Raw genomic sequence first — 24,930 nt, forward strand, 5'->3', positions numbered from 1 at the left:
ATTTATCTAAAGATTTGTTAAGCGTATTTGCAAAGATTTCGTATAGATAGGTCACATTTGACATATTATATCAATTTTAGCTTCATAGTGAGGTGAATTGCTTAAAAATGTCTGTTAAATTAAATGAATCGGTTCTGTCTTCAAACATATGTGAATCGAATTTAGTAATTGTGAAATATCCATGTTTTTATGCCCGCCGTTTCAAGGTTACGTTGTTGGATTTTGACGAAGTATCATACGCGACCTTTTAAAACGGCCAATACACAAACATTTGCTGTTATCAACCATAGTTTCATTGAGAAGATTGATGATAAGGTAAATATAATGCAATTAAAAACTTCATAAGACAACTAAATAAAAGATCTATATTTCTAAGTTCTGTATCAAAATAATGCGACTGTCTACAATAAAAATAGACTGAACTGAATATACTTGATAACCTTTATAGCACTAGAGAGTGAACGACAACAAGTATATACTATTATGTACCTTTAATAATATTATATTTATTCATACTCATTATCACCGGAATACGATAAAAATTATAAATATGACATAATTATTATTACTTAATTTGTAAACTCGTTGTGGTCGCATGTGATATAGTGAAATGAAAATTATAACTTATTTGCAAACGGTACTTGCAAAAATAACTTTCAGTATAAAATTATGTAATATGTTTGTATATATGTACCACTGAAATATATAATAGCGATGCCTCTCTATTATCATGTCCATATTAAATAACGTCAAATTAAATGATCAGTCATGAAGTTAGGTATTTACTTTACAATAGTACAATAGCGATAAGATACTTGTAAATATATTTTTTTTAATTTCATTGCGTTATTTTAAAAGCATTGATGACTATTTTACGCACTCTATGTTAAATATCAAGTTCAATTCCAATGTTTTAGATTATCAATGTGCAACAATAATTGACCCCCCTACCCCACATAATGAAGACAGAGACCACGGACCACTATTTGGCGTGTTCCTAACACACATCTCTCGCCTTATATGCATACATGCATTTCGGTTTAGGGTACTCTAATGTCCGTTTGGAACGGCCCCAACTAACTTCTTTTCCTGCCACTACCACACTATAGATTTCTATTGTTATCTCCTTTCAACGTGTCCAAACTATATAAGCATGACTTTTTAATTCGCTTTAAAATAAAATACAATATTTTAATATACAAAAAAAAAAAACATCAAGAAGAACACTTCTCACGTCGATGGTTTTTCCAATTATACGAGATTTACATTTTAATTGTTAAAAAGCAAAAATATGCTAATAAACTTTCGTGTGAAACGAACGACGCTTTAGCATCAGACGTTTAAAAATGAAATAACAAGTTTTGAAATGATATTAAGTCCGTTGGTATCGCTTGAGTAAGTCAACATTTAATAGAATATAATTATAGTATGTATTTAGTTGTTTTCTTAATTTTTACAATTCTAATTAAGTTTCGCTTAGTGTAAATTTAATTTAAGAAAGGACTAAAAGAAAACAATTAATTGACAGTTATAATAATAACTGGTTATGAATATCGATCAATTCAATTTTATAGTCTTTTACAAAAACAATAATATTTAGTTAATAGTAATCATCATCATCAACAGCCTTTATCTGCCCACTGCTGGGCATAGGCCTTTCCCAGTGCCTAATAGTAATGCTGCAAAACAATTACTTGAAGTTTTCCTGCTCACATGCAATACATAATTTTGTGTTACGTTGCATAAAAACAAATATTTTCACTTGCCAACAAGATTGTAAAGCAATCTGGTTAATAAATTTCAATACACTTCTTGAAGTTGATTATGTTTTTTTCATCAAATAAAAAATTATACAAAATATTTAAAAAATGTGATTATTCACTTGTCGCGTAACAAATTGTATATTTCAATTGAATTTCAAATTCGACGTCTTATCAAGGGACCGGTTGTATGCTGAATAATGCTTACGACGACAGGCTTCCACTACTGTAATATTTATATAAAAAAACAGTCATATCTTTTTTTCCCTGCGATAAGAATATATATATATAAATATATATATATATATATATATATATATATATATATATATATATATATATATATATATATATATATATATATATATATATATATATATATATATATATATATATATATATATATATATATATATATATATATATATATATATATATATGGATAGATGTGCAGTGGTAGCACACTGTTAAATGAACAATGGTATCAAGCCCACCGGGTCCAGAGTACGATGTTAGACCTAAAAACGGTGATTCCGTGCGATAGCTATGTAAATGTCAAATTCCACTTGGCTTCGTTATCTTCTAATAACATGTTTGTGCGTGTATACGTGCCTGCGTGTAACACGAAGTGTTGCGTTCGTTGTTTACATCGAAGTTAATATGACGAATAATTCCATAAGTAAAACTTTCTACAGACAATTAAATATCCACTTATCATTGTATACCGGACATTGACCTGCATACGAATTCAAACACATACTAACATGCAACTTACTATTATTTTTTATAAAGGTACCAGCTGAAAACCAGCGCAGGGGCGGTTTAGTCTGTCCCTGCTTCGCTGAGCTGGCTCCCTTTTGTCACACTTTGTGCTTTGTATGTGTGTGTTTTTTCTTTTTTTGATTTTTTTTTTGTGTGGCAGTAAATGTTTTTTCTATCTTTCTTCTTTCTTTCTTTCTAACAGAAAAACGATATTTCCTTATTTTTTATTCGTTATCTTCCTTGTTCATTTTATGTTCTCTTCCCATACTATCCTATTGGGAATGGGGAGGACTAGTATTAGGCTCCCATTCTTATCCTATTAAACGCGAAAAAATACTTCCACTTCACGCCGGATCTCGGGGGGAGGGAGGAGGTAAATGCATTGTTTTTGGTCAAAAGATACGATTAACCATAAACTGGATGGATGGATGGATGGATGTGTGTTTGAAGTTATCTCCAGAACGCGTCAACGGATGTGGATGAAATTTTGCATGGATATAGAACATAGTCTGGATGAACACAGGCTAATAATATATTTTTTTTTTATTATTCCGCGAGGACGAAGTCGCTGGTGACAGTTTGTATTTTTATAATTATAACATAAACAATCAGTGCATTTGTAAAATCGTTTACATGAGAAAAACTCAAAATAAAAATTAAAGAAATTTAATTTGTTATGTGAAAAACAAATGTGTCATTATAACAAAAATATGAACAATCATTTCAATTTTCACACATAACAATGAATGTATGACCTATAACATTATCTTTTCGTGTAATCCTTTTATCTAATATTCAATAAAAACTTACAACTGCGCAGTTACTGTTGTCACTACATAGGTGTTTGAATTACACGACAAAAAAAGTATAATTATTATTTTATAATATTTTATTAATAAAATAAAATGTTTACGAATATCTGTACTCCTGTGTGGGAAAAAACATAATTATTTTTTAATCTTACTTCTTACTAATATTATAAATGCGAAAGTTTAGATTGATGGATGGATGTTTGAAGGTATCTCCAGAACAGTATCAACGAATCTTGATGAAATTTGGCACAGATGTAGAACATAGTCTGGAAGAACACATATTCTACTAATAATGATTTTTTTTATTCCGCGCGGACGGAGTCACGGGCGATAGCTACTTATTTATAATTTTCTTGCAAAAGCTTCTGGGAATTGTATATTATCTAACCCGCTTGCTCCTTCTCATATGAAAAAAAGATTTTCTACGATTAACAGATACAGTTATAGTTTTTTTTTTAATTAAAGTACCACAACAATACATTCACAGATATTTTTCAATATCTTTTTAAAAAAAAAAGAAAACATTGATTTGTAAATGATAAGAAAGTCACGTTATATAATATGAGTACAATCTTCGGGTGCAATGACCCCGTCTCTTACAGACGTACGATAAAGCCTACAAATTATATTTATCTTGTATATACTTTAACGACTATTTTCATATCATATGTTATTAAGTTTAGTTACCCTACCACCTATGTGCTATAAAGGAAAATTTATAATACCGGAAATAAAAAAATCTGTTTCAATAATGACTTTTTATCTCCGTAATTAACATTAAGAAAAATATAAAAAAAAATCACAACGTGTAATAGGACCTTTAGATGCCGAATTCGACGGAAAAGCAAAAAGGTAAGAGTGCATTATGGGATTATTCGATGGGGGCGTCGATATTTGATCTGAATATATGAAGCAGTAAAAATTAAAAATTTTTATTTTTTTACTTCTAACTGTTACTTTGTAATACAGTGACACTCGTATTGACACATATTGTCATCCTTTACATTCTCTATGACAAAACAGAGATAACGATGTGTATCAATACAACTGTCACGGCATTCGAAATCTACAGGATGATTAAAAACATAACAGTAAAATACATACTGTATTTATACAAATTATATGTAATATTTTTAACAGTGGTAGATCCCGCAACAACAATATTCGTTGGGTGCACGAATGAGCCGGGTCCAACGGTTAAATACCGACGTTATGCGTTAAGTGGAAGCAATTTCGCATTTCGTCTGATAAGTGTGTGTGCCGAAGACCTAATTTTAGTTCACGTTACATTCACAACCGTCGCGTAAAAATCGGTCCAGTCGTTCCGTAGATTACTCCGCGGCATTACGGAACAGACATTGAGATTAAAAATTGATTTTTCTTTATCAACCACGCAAATACATCATGTATATGAAAAAAAATTCTTTATTACAAATATACACTCCATTTTTTTATATGTATATACATATATTGTTATTCATGTTACATCTCACATATCGCTATTACACATTTTTCATTATGTTTACATACGCAAAATGTGTGTACACATAGTTGTGAATTACGTAAGAACCTTCCTGTGATGACAGCTGGTTACCTATATATAATGTACCTACATATGTGTGTACATACGTTCAATTGTTCTCTGTTTCGCAACCAATCCAATCAAGGTTTTATTTGATACTATACTAGCTTTTACCCGCGACTCCGTCCGCGCGGAATAAAAAAATAGAAAACGGGGTAAAAATTATCCTATGTCCGTTTCCTGGTTCTAAGCTACCTGCCCACCAATTTTCAGTCAAATCGATTCAGCCGTTCTTGAGTTATAAATAGTGTAACTAACACGACTTTCTTTTATATATATAGATTTTTAACAAGAGTTACATACTCGTAAGACCTTCTTTTACTAGATGATTTACCCTATATTTTTTAAGAAGTAAAAAAACATTTTATAGAAATAGAGTTTAAAAAATTAGACACGTAGCAAATTTCCCCTCAAAAACATTAAAATATACAGGCTCATGAGAAATCCCCTCTTTTTTCAAAATCGGTCGAAAAAAATGAATAATAGTTTACACAAATAAATTTTAACAATAGTAAAAATACATTCTGTCTGTGTGTTATGTCTGCAGTGACTGAACCAATCAGCATACACTGGATATTATGGCTGTGATAAGTATGCTTCGGTTAGTAATCCTACTAACATTAAACACACATTGAAACTATTTATATAGTTTTGTAGGACACTGTTTTAAATCCTAACATCACCATATGTGTAAGTATATTTCAAATAAATAAATTTTAAAGGCAACTTCAGAAATTTGAAACAGATATAACGTTCAGAATAATTTAAATAAATAAATAAATAAAAAACTAAATAAATAAAGCTACTTTTTGTAGAAATGAGTCAAATGATATTACGTAATACAAAACTAAACGGATAATATATTTTATTTATTTTAAAAACTAGTCTATAATTATCATTGTTAGCGCAATATTGGATGGCCTTCACTAAGCTATCGTATACGGTACGGCGAAGCTCATAGATAAAATAATACAATGTTTAAAAATAATACAATCAATAATCTTTTAACTAGAGTTAAATAAAGTTAAGATAAAAATTAATGTTATAAATTTAAAGAAGTGTGAATTCACCAATGCAACATTTTATTGATAAAAAACACATATTCGTTTCTATCCACCGCCGAAATTAATTAAACAGCGGAAAATCAAATTAAATACGTGATCACAAGGGTCGGTTTTAGTATTTATGGCGCCCTGAGTCAGATTTTTGCGGCGCCCAATTTGTTTTTGGAGAAATTTTCCAAAGACATCGTATCTTAGTGGGCACTGCAGGCGCCTCTTTATATAAGACTTCGGTGCCTGCTGAGCGGTCGTTTCATCTGGCCCTATCCTAACGCCACTATCAGTGACCACCACTATAATATTTTTGGAACGAAGTTCCTTATCGCGCGTTGTGAAAGGGGGCTAGACGGAAAAAATTCTTACGAAAAGTTGTCACGACACTTTTTGCTATATCACCATGGCAACGACGTGACAATATATAACGAAAATTCATAGAAATAAAATGTACTTCTTGTGAAGACCTAAGTTTTTTATTCATAGAATAAACATTGGTTCCTTCACTAATTAATTGAAAGGAACTTCGTTCCATCCGGGTGTCCCTTGACACCTCTCAAGTTTTTTTTGTTATTTTGTGAACATTGTGAGAACAAGTATAATCATATTGTAAAATAAGTGTAGCGTATGTAAAATAATTGCGTGAAAAAAGCGTTTCATCAGAAGTAAGTGAAAATTCCGATATTCCTACGGTTTAGGGTTTAGATTGGAACCAGGTAGTCATTAAGTAACATATTTTGCTTGTCCAAACAGTAGACAAGATTGCTACAAACATTCAACGGTTATTACAATAATAATTTAAGGTGAGACGAGCACGCGGGGAGACATGCAGCGCGGCGAGCGTTCAGACAGCGTTCCAAGGCCCCGATAAGAGGCGATTAGATAGCGCCGGCCAGACCCGCCACACGATACAAACAGGCCTACGGTAGCTAGCCGAATATCATGCACTTGCTAACGCTTAAAGATTGTTTATTGTTTACTATGGAAGACACAGCAAGACTATTTGAAAACGTTATGCTGTTTCTGAGTGTGACAATACTTTTTCCACATAGAATAGACAACAGTCCGCGAATTCTGGAACAACTTCAACAGTTGGTTATCGTTATACATACATACTCGTCGGTTATGGTAACTTGTTACTAGTGATGCAACGGATGTCTGTTTCCGTTTCCGCAAGTGCGGAAGTTCCGCGTGCTTTTCAACATCCGTTTCTGCTTCTGTTTCCGCAACTTTTATAACGGAGATAAAACGGAACTTTACGACGGCTGAGATATCAAAATGCGCGGCGCGAGACGCGCAGTCCGTGCGCGGCCTTTCGTTACTTGTCGCATTTGTTTGTTTACGTACTTTTTCGTGAATTTAAGCGCGTAATATTTTCTGCTGCTGTTTGAAACAATCAGTTTCTCTTGCTGGAGTAAACTGTCTAGTTGTTGTCCATATAAAATTTGACAACTGGCAAAATGTGACTATTTCATACTTACGAGTTATTAAATGTACTTTTGAATAAGTGATAACCATGTAATATATCATCATCGTTATTATCATCAGCTCACTATACATCCCCACTGAGGGGCTCGGAGCCTACCCCAAATTAGGGGTGACTAGGCCATAGTCAACCACGCTGGCCCAGAGCGGGTTGACTTCACACATATCATTAAATTTTTTCTCAGATATGTGCAGCATCACAATGTTTTCCTTCACCGTAGGAACGTCGGATAAATGTACATATCTAAATTGAAAAACATATTGGTACATAGCGGGATTCGAACCCAGGCCCTGCAGATTGCAAGTCAAGTACCTAATAATTATATATTTTTCTAATCTAGATTTGGTGTTTTTGATACTTAACACATTCACTGTTTACAAAATAAAAAAAGGTAACAGCTGGGAGCCAAAACTTTTTATGGTGAATTTTTATTTAGTACATCTGGGAGTGTTTGGACATATAGATAAATTAATAATGTTTTTGTATTTGAGCGCTAGGGATCATCATTTTGAGCGCTAGGGATCATCATTTTGAGCGCTAGGGATCATCATTTTGAGCACTAGGGATGGCAATGGTTTAGTTCACTAATACTCGTATGTAGATATTTGTAGATTGCATTTCTGTGTACTAATATGTTACAATATTTTGACAAAGTCAAGTTTTTCATCAAATTCCAGAATATTGAGTAAAACATGGAAGGATACTAATCAAAACCAGCTTTTATCTTCTCGGTTCAAGATCTTGTAATATTTCATACACACCCAGACATACACACACGTATACACACACACACACATAAACATAAACGCGTACACACACACGTACACACACATACAGGACATACATATATTTAAAAAATATACTACAAAGTGAACGGGCCCCTCGCTCGGATCCGAGGGGGAGGCGTCGCTACTAATAGCTCTGCGCACTCGGATCCGAGTGGTCAGCAGTGAATGTATTAATAAAGAAATATATTTGTCGTTTATCAACACGAGTGGTTTGGCGAACATTAATTTGTAAATAGTGTAATTTTGTTCCCTGAAAATAAATAAAAAAAAACGTATTTTAACTTATTGCAGCACAGTAAAAATACATATATTGAAGGCTAAAGGACACCGATATCCAATGCCTTAATAAATTAAAAACGAATACAAACTGTTCTTACCAAAAAAAAAAAAATTTGTAAATATGTTTTTTTTATTATTTACACTTCTGTTTCCGCTTCCGTTTCCGTTTCCGTTTCTGCTAAAATTTATTTTTGACATCTGTTTCCGTTTCTGGTTCCGGTTAGACACTTCCGTTGCATCACTACTTGTTACCAACGTTTTTGTCATACTTAGAGTGTCATGTCGCGTGACATGCCACGTGCCTGCGTATCTGCTTTGTCTTCCGCTTCTGTATTTAAATGTTGTTTAATTTTTAAAATATAAAAATATAAAAATATAAAAATACATAACAATTAATGTAATATATGTTTAGTTATTTACATACTGGTTACTTACGTAACGATTTCTTCGTATTGGAAACTATGTAAGCATGTGTGGAATAAGATGCTTCTGATTGATAAATTATGAATTTTCCTCTATTTAACACTTTTTTATGTAATTAAATCACAGAATAATCACATTAAATTATTGTGTGTAAACAATTTCTTGGTTTATATAGAGATTTTGTTTCATAAGATAGATTTTATAACTTTTACTTTTATGACCTGTAATTTATATTTTACAAATAAAATTGTAACTGTCATTGTTTTAAATTTTAAGGTAAAATACATGTAATTACGTTGTAAAAACTATTTTACCGGTTAAATGACACTTAATACAGTCGAACCTGGATAAGCGAGAGTCCAAGGGATACTGATATTTTTCTCGCTTATAGAGGTCTCTCTTACGTGAGTTCCTCGATTAAAGAGGTCGTCTGTCGGGACCAGAAAATGTCTCTCCCTTATCCAGATTCGACTGTAGACAGGTAGACTGTTTGAAAACGGATTTTAAACGGTTGTAATTGTATTATAAGTGTTATAATGTCTTTGAACGGATTAAATAATAATAAGATATTATTATTATTATTAAATGTATACAGAAAGGTATGCAAAAAATTACATTAAAAATGTTCACTAAATGATACTTTCGGTGACGTTTAATTATTACTTAAACTACAATTAGCGACTCATTTAGACTACTTCGATAAGTATCGATATACCTAAGGCAAAGTTTCACGTCACTGCTTTTAATGAAGAACATTGTTATACCTAACGTGTTTAATATTATAATTAAACATATCAAAGTTTAAGGCCGAAACTTATCACGAGTGTAGGTCAAATTTTCGAACAAAACGAAAAGTAATTAAATAAAAACCAACTGTTGAATTAAACAAGCGTGGTATGATTTAAGTATTTATTAAACAGTTACTTAAATATACGCATTAGAAAAGATAGCGTGCGTTATGGTTGCAAATACTTATGTCCAAAGACCAAATTGTTGCCAGCATAGGAAAAAATTCTACTATTTTAAATGTTGCCATTACTAAAACAAGATTTATGAGAATTAGATAAAAATAATTTAATAATTTATGTGAATTAATTGAACACCGACCTAATAACAATAACAAATGAGATTAAAATCTAAAATACGGCAATATTTTATTTGAAACGACAGTTTTAAATATCTATAATATCAGGAAAAGATTAAAAATTAATTAAATCAATTGATACAGACTAAGGTTCTTCTTCCCCTTATGTACATGAGATACTTTCTAAAATTATTTCAGTCCGTTCTGCCAACGTAATTTTTTTAGATTTTTTGTGTCTAAAACTTTAGCACTTAAAAATAACAACAAACGTTCTAAAAACTTTGTTAAACATGACAATCTAAAAATAAGCATAAATAACTTCAACCTTCTATCACCTTTTAATAGTCAAACGAAAAGTATTTTGCAATTTAAAATTAAGAGCGTTATGATAAAGCATTATCATACAGTCACGAGACATTTAAAATTAGATAACAGTGCAGTTTGAACAGTAACATATCATATTGTGCGATAAAATAGTGAATGTGATGCTTTGTCAGCTTGGAGTAGAGTCCAAAACTGGATAAGCGAGAGTCATTGTCCGGTTCAGCTGGACAACACTAGGGTAAGACACAAGACGCGGCGTGATCCAAGATGTGCAATCTTTGAAATTTGGCGCAGATTTAGAATATAGTCTGGAAGAACACATTTGCTATTTATCATTTTTCTTTTATTCTGCGAGGACGGAGTCGTCAGCGAAAGCTAGTCTGTTAATAAATAAATAAATGACATTGTCAGCCAGTAATATATGTAAATAAAATTTCTCATTTCTACAGAATTTTACATCATAAATTAATTTATTAAATTGTTTAACAAGGTGTAAGAATTATGAGGGATCGTATCGTACGTTGTCTTAATATCGCACAATCTTGATTCCTACGCAACTGATAGCAAAGTATATTTGGATTAAAACTGTCAGGCGCAGATAACAGTAACGTAAGTATAATATAAATTTATGCAACTGTAAGATAATATGTTGCCACGTCACAATTATTCGTAGTAAGGTTAAAATGTTTCTTTGTTTTAGACTTCGAATATTATCACTCCGATATCTTTATTACAAAGAATTCAACAAACATTACTTTAGACTAAAAATTTAAATGTTTATTTTTAAAACATTCTTGTCATTCTTAGACTTCATAACATCGCTGTCAATTAAGTTCAATGAAGCGTAAAGAGCTGCCAGGGTCTGCATCCTCAGTCCTTGACTGGTACAAATAAATCGATCAAAGGTCGTCCGCTCTGTCGCATTCGATACACTTGAAAACATTTATATTGTCACTACGTCTTACAGAAGTACTCAATGATCCACCTCTATCCATTACTTAAGTTACTTGTTGTTTACTTAAGGTAAATCAATTAATATTTTAAATTCATCTGCTTGAATTTAACAAGTCCTAGGTTCGCATCCAGTCATGTACAAATATGATTTTCGACTTTCGACCTATCCACATTTATCCAACATTTTTACGGTGAAAGAATCTTGATGCAACATATCTGCGAAGAAATTTATAGGTATGTGTGTCAACCAAACAGCACTTGACCAGCGTAGTTGCTTAGTTAATCCTAATTTAGGGTAGGCTCCGAGCAACACAGTAGTGACGTATAGTGATGAAACATCGCAACAGTAATAAAAAAACGTAATCAATCTTTTAAAGGGTGTTCGATTCATTTTTGTACATCCTCTAAAAATTTAAATAATGTTCGAATCTCCTGTGTCATTAATTAATTCTTCTTTAAGTTTATTCTTGTAAGAGCAACTTTCACAGTGAAATGTGCATCGAGTTCAACAAACCAGCGACACACTCACAAAAGCGCGCCACAACTTTAATATTCATTAATATATGTTTCTAAATCGTATTAATTGACCTCATTCCTGGGATTATTCCGACGATGAGGCGAAATACGCAGTTAATCATTCATATTGAATACTTGACGTATCTTTAAAGAACAACTTGATAAGAGTTCAAATATACGCTTATGCATTTCAGACATTAGGAGTATAAAGTCATATAAATATTGAATATGTTTTAAAAATAAAAGAAGGCACTAAAAGTATAGACTTCAAAAACGTATTTTCAATTAAAAAAATTTAAAACCAATACATAGCAAAACTTAACCTGGAGCAACGACTACACGTTTTTTTATTTATTGTAAGGTGGTAAACGAGCAAGTGACCACCTGATTCGCCAAAATAGCTGAAACGACCGCTGCCCATATACATCCGCAATTGAAAATGCATTGCCTACCTTTACAACGGAGGAAGAGACGCGAAAAGAGACTATTTCCCCATCCTATGCGTCCTGTCGTCTGTCAAATCCACTGCCCCACTTTGCCCATTGATCACTGCCCACTGATCCACTGCCTGAGGACTAAAACTAGGCCATCGGCACACGTTAACGGATAAAGACAGGGAGATAGTGCGAAGTAAATTATATGCGAGTACTAAGTATTTTCATAAATAAAAGCTTCAATGGAATAAAAAAGTGGGAGTATGAAAAATCGACTACGTTATTTATTGATAGTAGGCAAGCGTCGACCTCGCAGCGTTTGTTTACATCTTGTTGTTCTCTGTTACACTATTTGCTAAGCTTAGGAGCTTACTAGAGCTATCTTAGCAAATAGGAGGGGTGTGTCCGATAAATATCATATCTTAGTTACCGCAGTAAACATCACAAAATCACACGTAAATATGCTGTTAGTACTACGCAGTTCGGGGGGCCTTCGGTGACTTTTGCAAGACTGTAATGGACGATAGAGGGGAAGGACAGAGTGGGGGACAATGTGAAAGTTGTTTTCGACGTACTATCTCACTTGCTTGCTTGTATTTTTATATTTAAATAAATATATGGTGAAATCGGAACAAAACTGTTATTGTGCTCCAATTTTTAATTAAAAATACTTTAATAAGAAATACAGTAAGCAAGAATCTCGCAATCAACCAAAAATAGCTACATTGAGCACTACGCAACAGACGCAAAAATATAACGTCTATATTTAACAGAGGGCCCTTAAAGACTGTTTAAGTAATGAAGGGACTAGACGGTGAATTAAAATTATTTAGGGCCACCATCTCTTAGACTACTTAGGGAGTTTTGAACCGAAAAAAATACTGTAAAAGAATTTATCTGCTGGTAAAAAAACTAAGTTAAAAAATGTAGATCAATGTTTTCAATTAGACATATGAGTTACTTTTATCTTTTGATAGTTTATGCAACAATGAAGCAATAAACGGCGTCAGAAACGAAGGCATTTGCTTCTAGTAACTATAAAAACGCTACACGCAGAAGTTTCGTAGAACAAGCCGCTAGTTACTTTTTTATTGGAATTAGAATAAAAAAAAAGGTTTCCATATTGCTATTATAATGAGTGAGTTATAAACATTAAAATGCATCGGACTGTCTTAGCTGAGTACAAGTTGCGCTGGTATGTGGTTTGAATACTACGAATACTGTGACTCAAGATAATAGACTTGAGTGCAAGTGTTAATTGAACCTTTGAACGTGTTCGAGAAAAAAAATACAATGACGGATCGAAACACGCGTACGAGACGAGTCTTAAATATAACCAAGATGAACATAGTTGCCGAAGAGTAGTGTGACTTAGCCCCGATTGGTAGACCATGTGTGAATTATCGATGTTGTAGATCTGTAATTTCATATTAAAAATACCACGTGTGGATAGAACCAACATTCACGATACTCTATCTTCACAATTAGGCGCATTGTTCTGCGTTCAATGATCAATTACCTATGTATTCGCGTTACACATAAACACTGCGAATTACTTAAGAACTGTGCGATAGTAACTACAAGGTCAAGGCTGATCAGCCACGCTTGCTCACGTCACGCGGAAGCAGAGCAACACCATCTGTCTCTCTCGCACCTACATAATTTCGCTAATTAGAGCGTGACAGACGATGAATTGCGCACGCGCATCTCTAACGTACATCACAAGACTTCAGTGGCGTCCGCATTCTAGGCTGAAAATAAATCATAGAAGAAAATGTCTGTCAACATTATGTCTTACATAGTTTATTTGATGTAATTAAATTTATTTTCACTACTTTTATTGTAGTTTATTTTATAATCTATTGCTAAACGCATTTTTATACATTACTTTTTAAAATCACAGGCTTTGTACAGTTTACTAATGTGATGATCATGGTTGGTGGCGCTTAATATTGCACGTGTTATCGTCTCGGTTTCAAACATACCTATGTATGGATCGGTCTTGGGCTGTCTTTGACAGGTATTGGACATAAACGAAACTTAGCGTCCAAAAGCCAAAGTCAACCCGCCTTGTGTCGGTTTTTTGTACTCAAAGCGCGGGGATTGGATCGAGTAGGCGGGGAGTAACACAAAAGGCATTGCAGCTTTTGTGTGACCTCATACCTTGGTTACAATAATAAGCTATTCGATTTATAGCCAAGCTTGAAGTCAAATTAATTCCAATGTGAAGCGCCGGCATATGATCCTAACAACATAATATTTATGTGAACTATCACCTACCACTATCTTAGTTGTGAACGGTTATGTTTGGTGAATATGTTAGCGATGTAAATAACATTTCAAGCATTCTGAATGAAAATCAACTATTAATCTATGTCCAATAAAATGGTTGGTACAGTTAACAATCTATATATATAAAAGAAAGTCGTGTTAGTTACACTATTTATAACTCAAGAACGGCTGAATTTATTTGACTGAAAATTGGTGGGCAAGTAGCTTAGAACCAGGAAACGGACATAGGATAATTTTTACTCCGTTTTCTATTTTTTATTCCGCGCGGACGGAGTCGCGGGTAAAAGCTAGTTTATAATATTTTCAACTGATTAGCATTTTCGGCTAAAGTCTGTACATGTCTGAAATTTTAAAAATAATTTCCTTTTGTATCTATTAAACGGTTTGTTAAATTTAAAAAGATAACGACAACCCTAGATTTACCCAGTTAACTGGAGTCTATTGATCAATTACGTAACATCAAGTGCCCTGTTAACTGGTCTGATTGTGCAATGCCATGTCACTGACACACCCGCCGGCCACACTGTTCGCACTCGTACTGTGGCATAAAAAAGTAAAAAAAAAACAGTTGTACAAGACGAAATAAGTATTATCAAACATAGACTGAGCTTGTTCTATACAAGTAGAAAAAGTTTTACCAGAAATTTTTGTTAATTTACGAATTTTTACGTGATGTTCAATTTGAAAATGGTTAATAATTTGGTAAGATTATTATTAGCACATTAGAAATCGCGGTATTTTAAAACAACTATGTAAAACAGTGGCTTTCAATTGTGCTGGTATCAAGCTATCAACTTGATATAAAACTCTTAACTTCTCATTAAATTCAAAGAATGCTGAATGCTGAAACGGCCAAAAGCATTCTTTGAATCTATATTATAGATGATAGGTCGAGTGTTCGTCAAAGCAGAGGGCGCTGGTGTGTTATTAAAACATCTCAATGTTAGTGTAAACACGAGGGAATGGCGTAGGTATTGTTACTTGTTTATCATAACTGGGCACCTCACTACCACGGATACGATTTATAAAACAATATCAGAGACGCATTTCAAACTGTAACCTTTATAATGTTCTATATGAATGTGCTCCGTATAGATTTTATTCGGAATTTTTTGACAATAAAAAATAAAAAAAATATATTAAATAGTAACATACTACTAAGTAGTCATAAAATAGTATGATTGATTTTTTCTTGTAATTTATGACGTTCAAATTCGTAACGTGTTTCTTAAAAATTATTGAAACAACTGCTAATTGTTAAATCATTAAAAAGATATACAATAACAGCAATAATTACATTCACGTGAAGATTATTAATTGTACCCTGATCTTAAAATCTTTCATGTAACTAATTAATGCACCTCACGTACCATAGATAATGTGATAACATTTTTGTGAATCAAACTGTAGCCCACGCGAGTCAATGGACACAAATCCATTCATGCGACGTCCAAACCTAATTATCTTATCGCACTGTGGCTTCCCTTTTACGCGTTTTATTAGATATGACATGAGTTTTTTTATAACAATAACTAAACGAACACTGAAAGAGAACCTGCAGTTCAAATTTAAATCCGTAAACAAAAGACGACAATTATGACATTAAGTAGAAGGCCAGTGGACCTAGCACGAAAGTTTGCGACAACCGCCAACAGTATAGTCTTCGACAAAGTTATGATATATCATTAGATATTGATAGGAATGGTAGTCATATGTACGGAGCGTGTCTTAGTATCAAGTATAGATCAGTATACAGGCCGGCGTGGGCCTGCTGACCCCGCCCCTCCGTGATAACTCACAGATAAGTGCACTCTACATGCCCGCCTGCCCGTCTCTTAGCAAATATCACCGTGTCGCGACCTAGCCAAACTTTATACTCCCTAGTGACTGTTAATAATAACTAACGATAGAGGTCAACTATCCCATCTGATGTTAAGTGATCAAAAGATAATGCCCATTAGTTTTCACGTCGCGCAGATTACTTTTGTTCCCAATATGCCAAAGAATGCCGGGTACGAGTTTGAGTTGGCACGGCTGGCAGTTGAGTACTCTTGTTCCCGACGTGCCAAATCAAATGCCCGGTACTATAACAGACTCTCTTCTCTTGAACGAAACACTTCATAATTGGACGGAAACAATGACGCCGGCTGTGAACAACTTGTTAAACCACGAGGCCGACAACTTATCATAGTCCTTGTAGGTCAATTTGCTTGCACACACTCACACATTTGATCTTTTACAAAATAATTCAAGAACATTTTATTGCATTCCGACGTCGTTAAACTAATAAACAGTTTAATTTTAAACATGCGATAGACATATAATCTAACTTTGAAATATCTACTTATTTGTTTATCTGTAAAGTTTATATTGCTTATAATATTATTGAGCCTAACATCAAAAGATCGTGACGCTTTTGATTTTCGATCCGGGTCTACAGTCTGGCTAGAAATAACTTTCTGCCGACCTAATAATGTTATTGCATATGTGGAACATAAATAAATATCCTAAATCTACCTACTTCATTGAAATCGTGCTAAATAAAATATGAAAACTTTTTTTTTATATAGTAACGAAACCATTCAGTTTTTGTACCCTGTGAGTATTTACTAAACGCTGTCATAGTATAGACAAGTCTATTTTGGCAGCTGTCATTGACGTAATAATGCATTTATCAAAAAATCAAGTGTAAAAAAACTTACCCAATTATTACGAATACTAAAAGAAAGATAACATTTTATAATATTGTAATTTTTCCTACTACAGTGTGTCTTTGAAAATAACATAGCTAATAATATAAATAAAATTTAATAAAATCTCACAAATTTTAATGCAGTATTAAATGTTCATAACATAATTATTTTCTTATCATACATTTGTTTGTACATCGCTTACGTTCAAATAATAAACAATCCGTAATCCACAGACAGATAACCCAATTAAATAACGAGTTTACTCATTACATATCTATACAAAGTACACAATACAAATTATTTTTTAAATAGCGCTAGTCAATTAGTCTGACAATATGAACTGATACGATGAAGAACGAAGACATAGAGCTTACATAAACTATTTGAACAGAATTGAAGTGTCTATTTCGGTAATTAGTCTATGATCATAAACGATAATTACAAGTACTATGCATTACAATTAAAAACGTGCAATGTGCATGTTAACAATAGAATTGAATGGCTATGACATATGTATTAATAAGTAACATTAAAGTCTCTATTTTTTTTAAAGAATGAAAAGGATGAAAATATATTTTAATACATGAGACAAGACAGATGAAATCTATAAGAATGTCCATATTATAACATCGTAACAAATTCGTAGTTTTGAAATCGAGAAAGTAAAATTTTGTAGAGTCAGCAAAACAAATATTTATTTTTAAACCGAATACAAAAAAAAGAATCAAATATTTTTGTTTCAATTAAATTATATACTTTTCTAGTGTTCTTGATACATAATTCTTATTTGAAAGCGACTTTACATGTGACATCTAACCAAGAAATAACTTCCTCGAATTACATGAAGAATGAAGAGCGTCGGTGGCTCAGGGGTAAAGCACTTGACTTGCAATCTGCAGGTCCTGGGTTCGAATCCCGCCATGTACCAATGTGTTTTTCGCTTTTCGATTTACATATGTACATTTATCCGACGTTCTTACGGTGAAGGAAAACATCGTGATGCAACCTGCACATATCTGAGAAGAAATTCAATGATATGTGTGAAGTCAACCAACCCGCACTTGGCCAGCGTGGTTGACTATGGCCTAGTCACCCCTGAATTGGGGTAGGCTCCGAGCCCCTCGGTGGGGACGTATAGTGAGCTTGATGATGAATTACATGAAGAGGATAAAAATGTAATGTGAGATAGCATCGAAACTGATTCTGTGTATATGATACCGCAATCGCTATAAAAGCAAGGTTCATTTGTTGCTAGAAAATACGTGATAGTCGCGGAAGCGGTGCGAAGGCCGGCCGCCACTTCCCTAGAACATCATCGTTTAACCTTACGCACGGTTAATTAGTTACTGATGCACTCAGACTCAGTTTATTGATCACTAAGGATGTGATTATCACTAAATGTATACTAAACTAAACTTTGGATGTGGTAGTTAAGGTGTATGTTTTAACAATATATGTTGGGTGTTAGAATGGGTCGACCTGTGAAATATCACGACCATAAAGAAGACAGGTGTGAAGTGGATGGAATTCCGCTTTTCATCTCATGAGTGTTGCCGGAGGCCTAATTTTAATCCTCTTTCCCTCCCCTTTGTGCGTAGTGTATTTGGTGGAGGAAGGGCGCATAGAAAGGAGAAATATTCTCTTTCTGTGCGTCCCTTTCTCCGTTGATTTAAAATGGGCAACGTATCTGTAATTGTGGGTTTCTATGGGGGCGCCGTTTTTTCGTTTGCCACCTTTTGATATAAAGAAAAGGTATATTCAAAGTCTGGCCAATCTTTGTTTGGCAGTTTGCAGTATTAGTAGACATGGACGGTATACTTTGCACGACTTCTATAATTTATAGTAGAACCATCGATGCTTCAATTCAATCTCTTAGTTTTACTGCAGTACGCTTGTTGCCGATTCCACAAAAACAATAGCGTATTGCGGAACAATTCTATGCCACGGTGAAGTGTAAAAATCAGTTTTTCTAAGAATATTCTATCTAACAAAAATGAACAGATAAGAAGTGACTAGTAATTCCAAATTTAAACGTAACAATTCTAATGGTAAGTTTAAGAAAATTGCATATTGACGTTAAAAAGGCAAACCGGTACTTACATGCACATGTATTTGGCTACTGTTTAAAATCAAAATATGACATCTATTCATATTAAACTAGCTTTTACCCGCGACTCCGTCCGCGCGGAATAAAAAAAAATGCACACAAGGTAAAAAAAGTTCCTATGTCCGTCTCCTAGTTCTAAGCTACCTCCCCATCAATTTTCAGCTAAATCAGTTGGACCGATCTTGAGTTATAAATAGTGTAACTAACACGACTTTCTTTTATATATATAGATAGATAGATATGTTACCATAGTAACATATCACAGATTTTCTGATTACTTTTTTTTGGTAAACATCTATTAGGTACAATACAAGGAATGTTTATTCTTGGCATATTTATCAAGCTTTTATACAAATCCATATAATTACGCACATGCTCGTCACTTCCGCGTACGTTTGATCGGTTTACATTATTCCAGTCCAGAGTTTGTTATCTGCCACACTGGAATCTACGGCGTGGGTGGGATAACTGGACTGGAATAATGTAAACCAGGCATCATACTGTGTTCAGAAGACACTCCATTCAGCACAAGATTAGATTAGATTTATAAATACTTACATTTATAGAGCGTTCATGATCTAACGGATGTAAACGGAGCGACAGCATTTTTATAATTCAACTGTATCACAGAGTAAGGTTACCGGACGCGGCCGTTCGATTCGTAGAACGCAAACAATACCAACCCTGATTACAGTAAGCAATCACGTTGGTATGCTTGAGGGATAAAGAACTATAAAAAATTTAAAGCGATAATTGTCAAAGCTGAAGTGATTCAAATCTTCAAACAGTAGTACAAGGGCTGCTGTAAAGTACTGGAAATTTCATCAACTAACCTTCGTTTTACTCCACGAACGGTAGACCCAATCTCTACTTTCCATAGCTCTATCAGCCGTCATATCTAAATTAACTCCCTTCTTTCACATAATCTTGTATAAAGTACTGGATGTCTCAGCAGTATAAAGATAAAAATTAACGTGTTAAAATACGTGACATTTGTATTAATTCATCTCTGGTAGGGTACAAATTATGCAATATTTTCGTAAAGCTACGGTTGCTAGGGAGACAATCTCCATAATTAAAATGGGTTAAATAAACGAAAGTTTCTTAAGCGTTCCCCTCAAAGGCCACCAGAAGGGTGTTACTAAGGTAAATTGCATAACAACAGTTTCCTTTTAAATATTCGTCAACTGATCCATGCAATGTATCACGGAAAATGTGAAATATTTGTACGTAAACGTGAATATTAGGTGAAAATAAGAAAGCAAAACGAAGCTCGCACTGTTAAAGTAATAATTAATAACCAGTCGAGTGAATCAATGACTGGAATTCATATTAATTACTTATCAGATCATATTACTAAAACATCGCTCTTGTTATGTAAAACGCTCGTAACCCAGTAGTGGCATATTCTGTTTACTATCTCTGTCCACCCTATAAATGTAAAATAAACTTCAGTATATTCGCTAAATATAATGTTTTTGTTTGAAAGAACAAGGACAACTGAGCAGGCGAATGAAATGAATAGGTTATCTATCTAATAAACAAACAATCATTACCATCTTGTCAAACAGTAGCAACAGGTTGTGTTCACAAGTCAAACATAATTCAAACATTTTTTTATGATAACGTACAATTTTAACAACGTAACTTTACGTAGAAAATAAGAAGGATGACGACCGTTATCAAAACAAATATGAAGTAAGTAATCAGGGCAGTACCCACCTCTCGCTACATTCCCTTGCCCCACCGGAGCTCCGTTCACTTTGATCCGTCTCCCGTCTGCTGTGCATTTCAAAAGCATATTTCCAACACGCTCACGTCGTGTGATCCATTCAACATCCAATTTCAGAACAAACGTTTCTCTGAAGATAATAAACACACAGTTCCTACATAATCTTCGGCGCCATCCGATCGGTCGCCGTACGTGACGTCAAAAGTCAATTTGAAAGCACTCGAATCGACACAAAAACTTGTTATCTTACCGTCTTGCAATAATAGCTCTAACTGTATGGATATCAAAAAAGTTCACAAAACACTAGGTGCACTCAAATATTTTCTTGATATTTTGTTACAACACACAATTAAACATTTTATAAATACAATCTACGAAAGCACGCACCGCTTAATCGTTTCATTTGATGCGTGAGTCTACTCCACTTGTTAACTGACACCGATCCAACAATCATATCAACGAGTCAACAACAAATTGAAACTGAACTGAAGCAGAGGCGAACCGCCAATTTGCAAGTGACAGCGCCATGTCAAAAGTCGGCTGACTGTCAAACGAGAATTCTAGAATTTGACAACCAAATGAAGTTAGCTGCAGTTTAATTTTAAAAAATTCAATATTTATTATAATAAGGACACCATAAGGATAAAATATTATTTAAAGTATGAGAAATGCAATACATTTAAAATTATCAAAGTTATTTTAAATTAAATAAAAACATTACATTTTACTTAAATGTCAGTTTGCTCTATACTGATATGACAGCGCGCCATTTTGATACATTCGGAAAAATTGTGAGCGCTTGTAGGCCGGCTATTCTGGAAGCATTCATAAAAGCGTTGAGCATTTCTTAGTATATAACTTTTTCCCTAATTGTATTAGAAATGGGCAAAAAGGACAAAAAAGGCGAAACAACCGATCCATCCAGCGAAGAAGAATACATCGTGGAAAAAGTGCTTGATAAAAAAATAGTCAAAGGAAAGGTTGGTTATGGACAAATTTTAAATATTAATATGTTTTTAAATCAATTTTAATATAGTCCTTATGATCCAAATTATAAACATTAAATTTAAATGGTAATTATTCAAAACCCATACAATTCTTCTCAAGAGGTACTTTTTGGATAAATGACGCGGCCGTTTTATTTACATGTATCATTTGCTCTTCTGAATTAAGTTATTTCATCTAAATGTCATCCAGCATTAACAATTTACTTAGAAGTATTTTAATTAAGCTGTGCTAAACTGTGTAGTAGATAGATTTTTTTGACATTTGATAAAATAGATAAGTAAGATCAGACAAAATATTAAGAAATTTGTAATGAAAATGTTTAATTAATGTATAATGTCTTCTCATTGAATTGATTCTGACTCAATTGATACAACACACAGGGTAATGCACAGTTTTGAGGTTATTTTTGCTGTCAACTTGTGTTATTTTAGATCCAATATCTATTGAAGTGGAAAGGCTACAGAGAGGACGAGAGTACTTGGGAGCCTGTTGAAAATCTTGACTGTGAAGAGTTGATCAAAACATTTGAAGAAAGTAGAAAGGAAAAAGAGGTAGGCTGTTAGACAACACCTTGTGGTATTTGTCTAAATTTATTGTTATTTGAGAAAAAAAATTGAAAATACTTAATTTTAAGATTTTTTTTCACATAAAAATTGGTAAATTATAAATTCATTTTGGATATGAATTGCCAAAATTCTAAGATGCTAAATCTATCTATATATATAAAAGAAAGTCATGTTAGTTACACTATTTATAACTCAAGAACGGCTGAATCGATTTGACTGAAAATTGGTGGGCAGGTAACTTAGAACCAGGAAACGGACATAGGATAATTTTTACCCCATTTTCTATTTTTTATTTCGCGCGGAAGGAGTCGCGGGTAAAAGTTAGTTTTTTATAAAAATACACAAATCAAGTTAATAGAATAAATATTACAAATGGTTAGTTTATTGCTGTTTTATTTTAGAAATCCAAAAAGACGGAAGAGCGTGGTAAGAAACGTGTGCGAGAGTCTAGCGTGGAGACAACTGCGTCGGGGCGCAAGGGCCGCGGCACCAGCGTCTCGTCCGTTGAGGACCCTAAAGAGAACAAGCGTGAGAAGGAGCAAAAGTCTGGCTTCGAAAGAGGTTTTAAAGCTGAGAAAATTATTGGTAAGTTCAATTCTTTTAATACAAGTAACCATTAATAAAACTTGCATCTTAATGAGTTGTTCAACACCTTACTTATTAGCATTTGTCAAGATGGATTATTATAAAATGTTAGCTGAATGTACCATATGTTGAAATGTGAAAGTCAACATAATTTCACAAGCCTAATATCAAATGTGACAGTGCAAACAAAAAGTTTAAAATTGTACAACTTTGTAATTTAACACGTTAACTGCCATAGCATAATTTTGATGATGGCATTTTCTTTTTTTTTTGTTTTTGGTGTTATATTGACATCAATTATTTGTATTTATTTTCCTTAAAAAGTTTATGTACATAAAAACCAGTTCTACACGTAAAAATGTTAGGCCAAGATGAATATAGTTTGTTGGGGGCCTTGTCAGTCAATTTCAATGAGAAAAAGCCCCGAAAGGTGCTTGACAGCTCCCTGGGTTCATTTGAATTTTTGAATTACATGCATTTGCGTCAGGCACTCGTGACTGACATGGCCCTAACAGATACCATATCTGTCAAGCACTGGTGCCTGACGTGGCAGTTAACGTGTTAAAAAATTTTACTCAAACTTTCTGACAGCTTAAAACCATTCCAAAGTTTATGTCCAGTGGTATATAAGACTGGTATAGATTTTTATACATATACATAGATGTCAAAAAGATCAATATCTACAAAAATTATTTGTACAGGAGCGTCAGATGCTACAGGTGAATTGATGTTCCTAATAAAATGGATCGACTCTGATGAAGCAGAACTGGTCCCCGCCAAGGTGGCCAACGTCAAATGTCCTCAACAAGTAAGTTTCTATTGCTGGTTAGAAAAATTAACATAAAATGTACATAAACATTTATTTTATTATATACTACCTTCGCCTGCGTCTCCCTTCGTAAAACAAACTTAAGTAGACTACATGTTTTTCCAGACTATGTCCTACATTTGTCCCAAATTTCATCAAGATACCTTCAAACATCCATCCATACATCTAAACATTCACATTTATAATATTACTAAGATTGTAGAATATTAAAATGTACCAAGTACAATCTATATATATAAAAGCAAGTCGTGTTAGTCACACTATTTATAACTCAAGATCGGTCGAACTGATTTAGCTGAAAATTGATGGGGAGGTAGCTTAGAACTAGGAGACGGACATAGGAATTTTTTATCTTGTGTGCATTTTTTTTATTCCGCGCGGACGGAGTTGCGGGTAAAAGCTAGTTTACTGTGTTTTACATAAATGATAAATTTGCAGGTAATTGCATTCTATGAAGAAAGGTTGACATGGCACACGCCAGCCGAGTCCGATTGATAGAACAAGTTCAAGAGTGCATTTGATTCAGACTTTATATGAAAAACTTACAAAATTTAGTGTTTTATGGTTAAAAGGGCCCTTTTTTTAGTTTGTACTGTGCTGTGTAAAAGTGTCATTGTGACGTTTGTGTATTTTGTGTTTCCGGTGAACTTGCAAGTCTGCAACAAGTATGTATATAAAACAGTTTCCTACAATAAAAGTATTAACCATTCAAGTGATGTGTACTTTTTAGTTTAGTTGAAAAAACCCAGTAAAAAATTTTAATTTCTGAAAAATATCTTCAATTTTCATAACAATAGAATTTTTTTTTTTACATAACTTAATTTTGTATTCAAAAATTGTATGTTAATTCATGAATATA

General features: G+C 33.4%; 2 protein-coding genes across 4 annotated transcripts in view; one reads left to right on the forward strand and one right to left on the reverse strand.

The window, feature by feature from the left end:
• LOC106712801 (nuclear factor of activated T-cells 5) overlaps positions 1-21,574 on the reverse strand; it is a 73,340-nt gene extending 51,766 nt beyond the window's left edge. For 2 of the 3 annotated variants that reach the window (XM_045678949.1, XM_014505444.2), the window contains exon 1: positions 21,074-21,573. In XM_045678949.1, coding sequence (XP_045534905.1) covers positions 21,074-21,152 — 79 coding nt within the window. In that variant the 5' untranslated portion in view covers positions 21,153-21,573. Of the gene's footprint in view, positions 1-21,073 lie in introns of all 3 variants that reach the window. The other variant, XM_045678955.1, reaches the window with a different exon arrangement.
• Positions 21,575-21,856: 282 nt separating this feature from the next.
• LOC106712785 (chromobox protein homolog 1) lies at positions 21,857-24,636 on the forward strand. The gene is made up of 5 exons (XM_014505429.2): positions 21,857-22,063; positions 22,523-22,642; positions 23,059-23,242; positions 23,944-24,050; positions 24,510-24,636. The coding sequence occupies exons 1-5, from the start codon at positions 21,965-21,967 to the stop codon at positions 24,564-24,566; spliced, it is 567 nt and encodes a 188-aa protein (XP_014360915.2). The 5' UTR covers positions 21,857-21,964; the 3' UTR covers positions 24,567-24,636.
• Positions 24,637-24,930: the final 294 nt, after the last annotated feature.

Source organism: Papilio machaon, chromosome 1 (assembly GCF_912999745.1).
Source record: "Papilio machaon chromosome 1, ilPapMach1.1, whole genome shotgun sequence".
NCBI lineage: Eukaryota > Metazoa > Arthropoda > Insecta > Lepidoptera > Papilionidae > Papilio > Papilio machaon.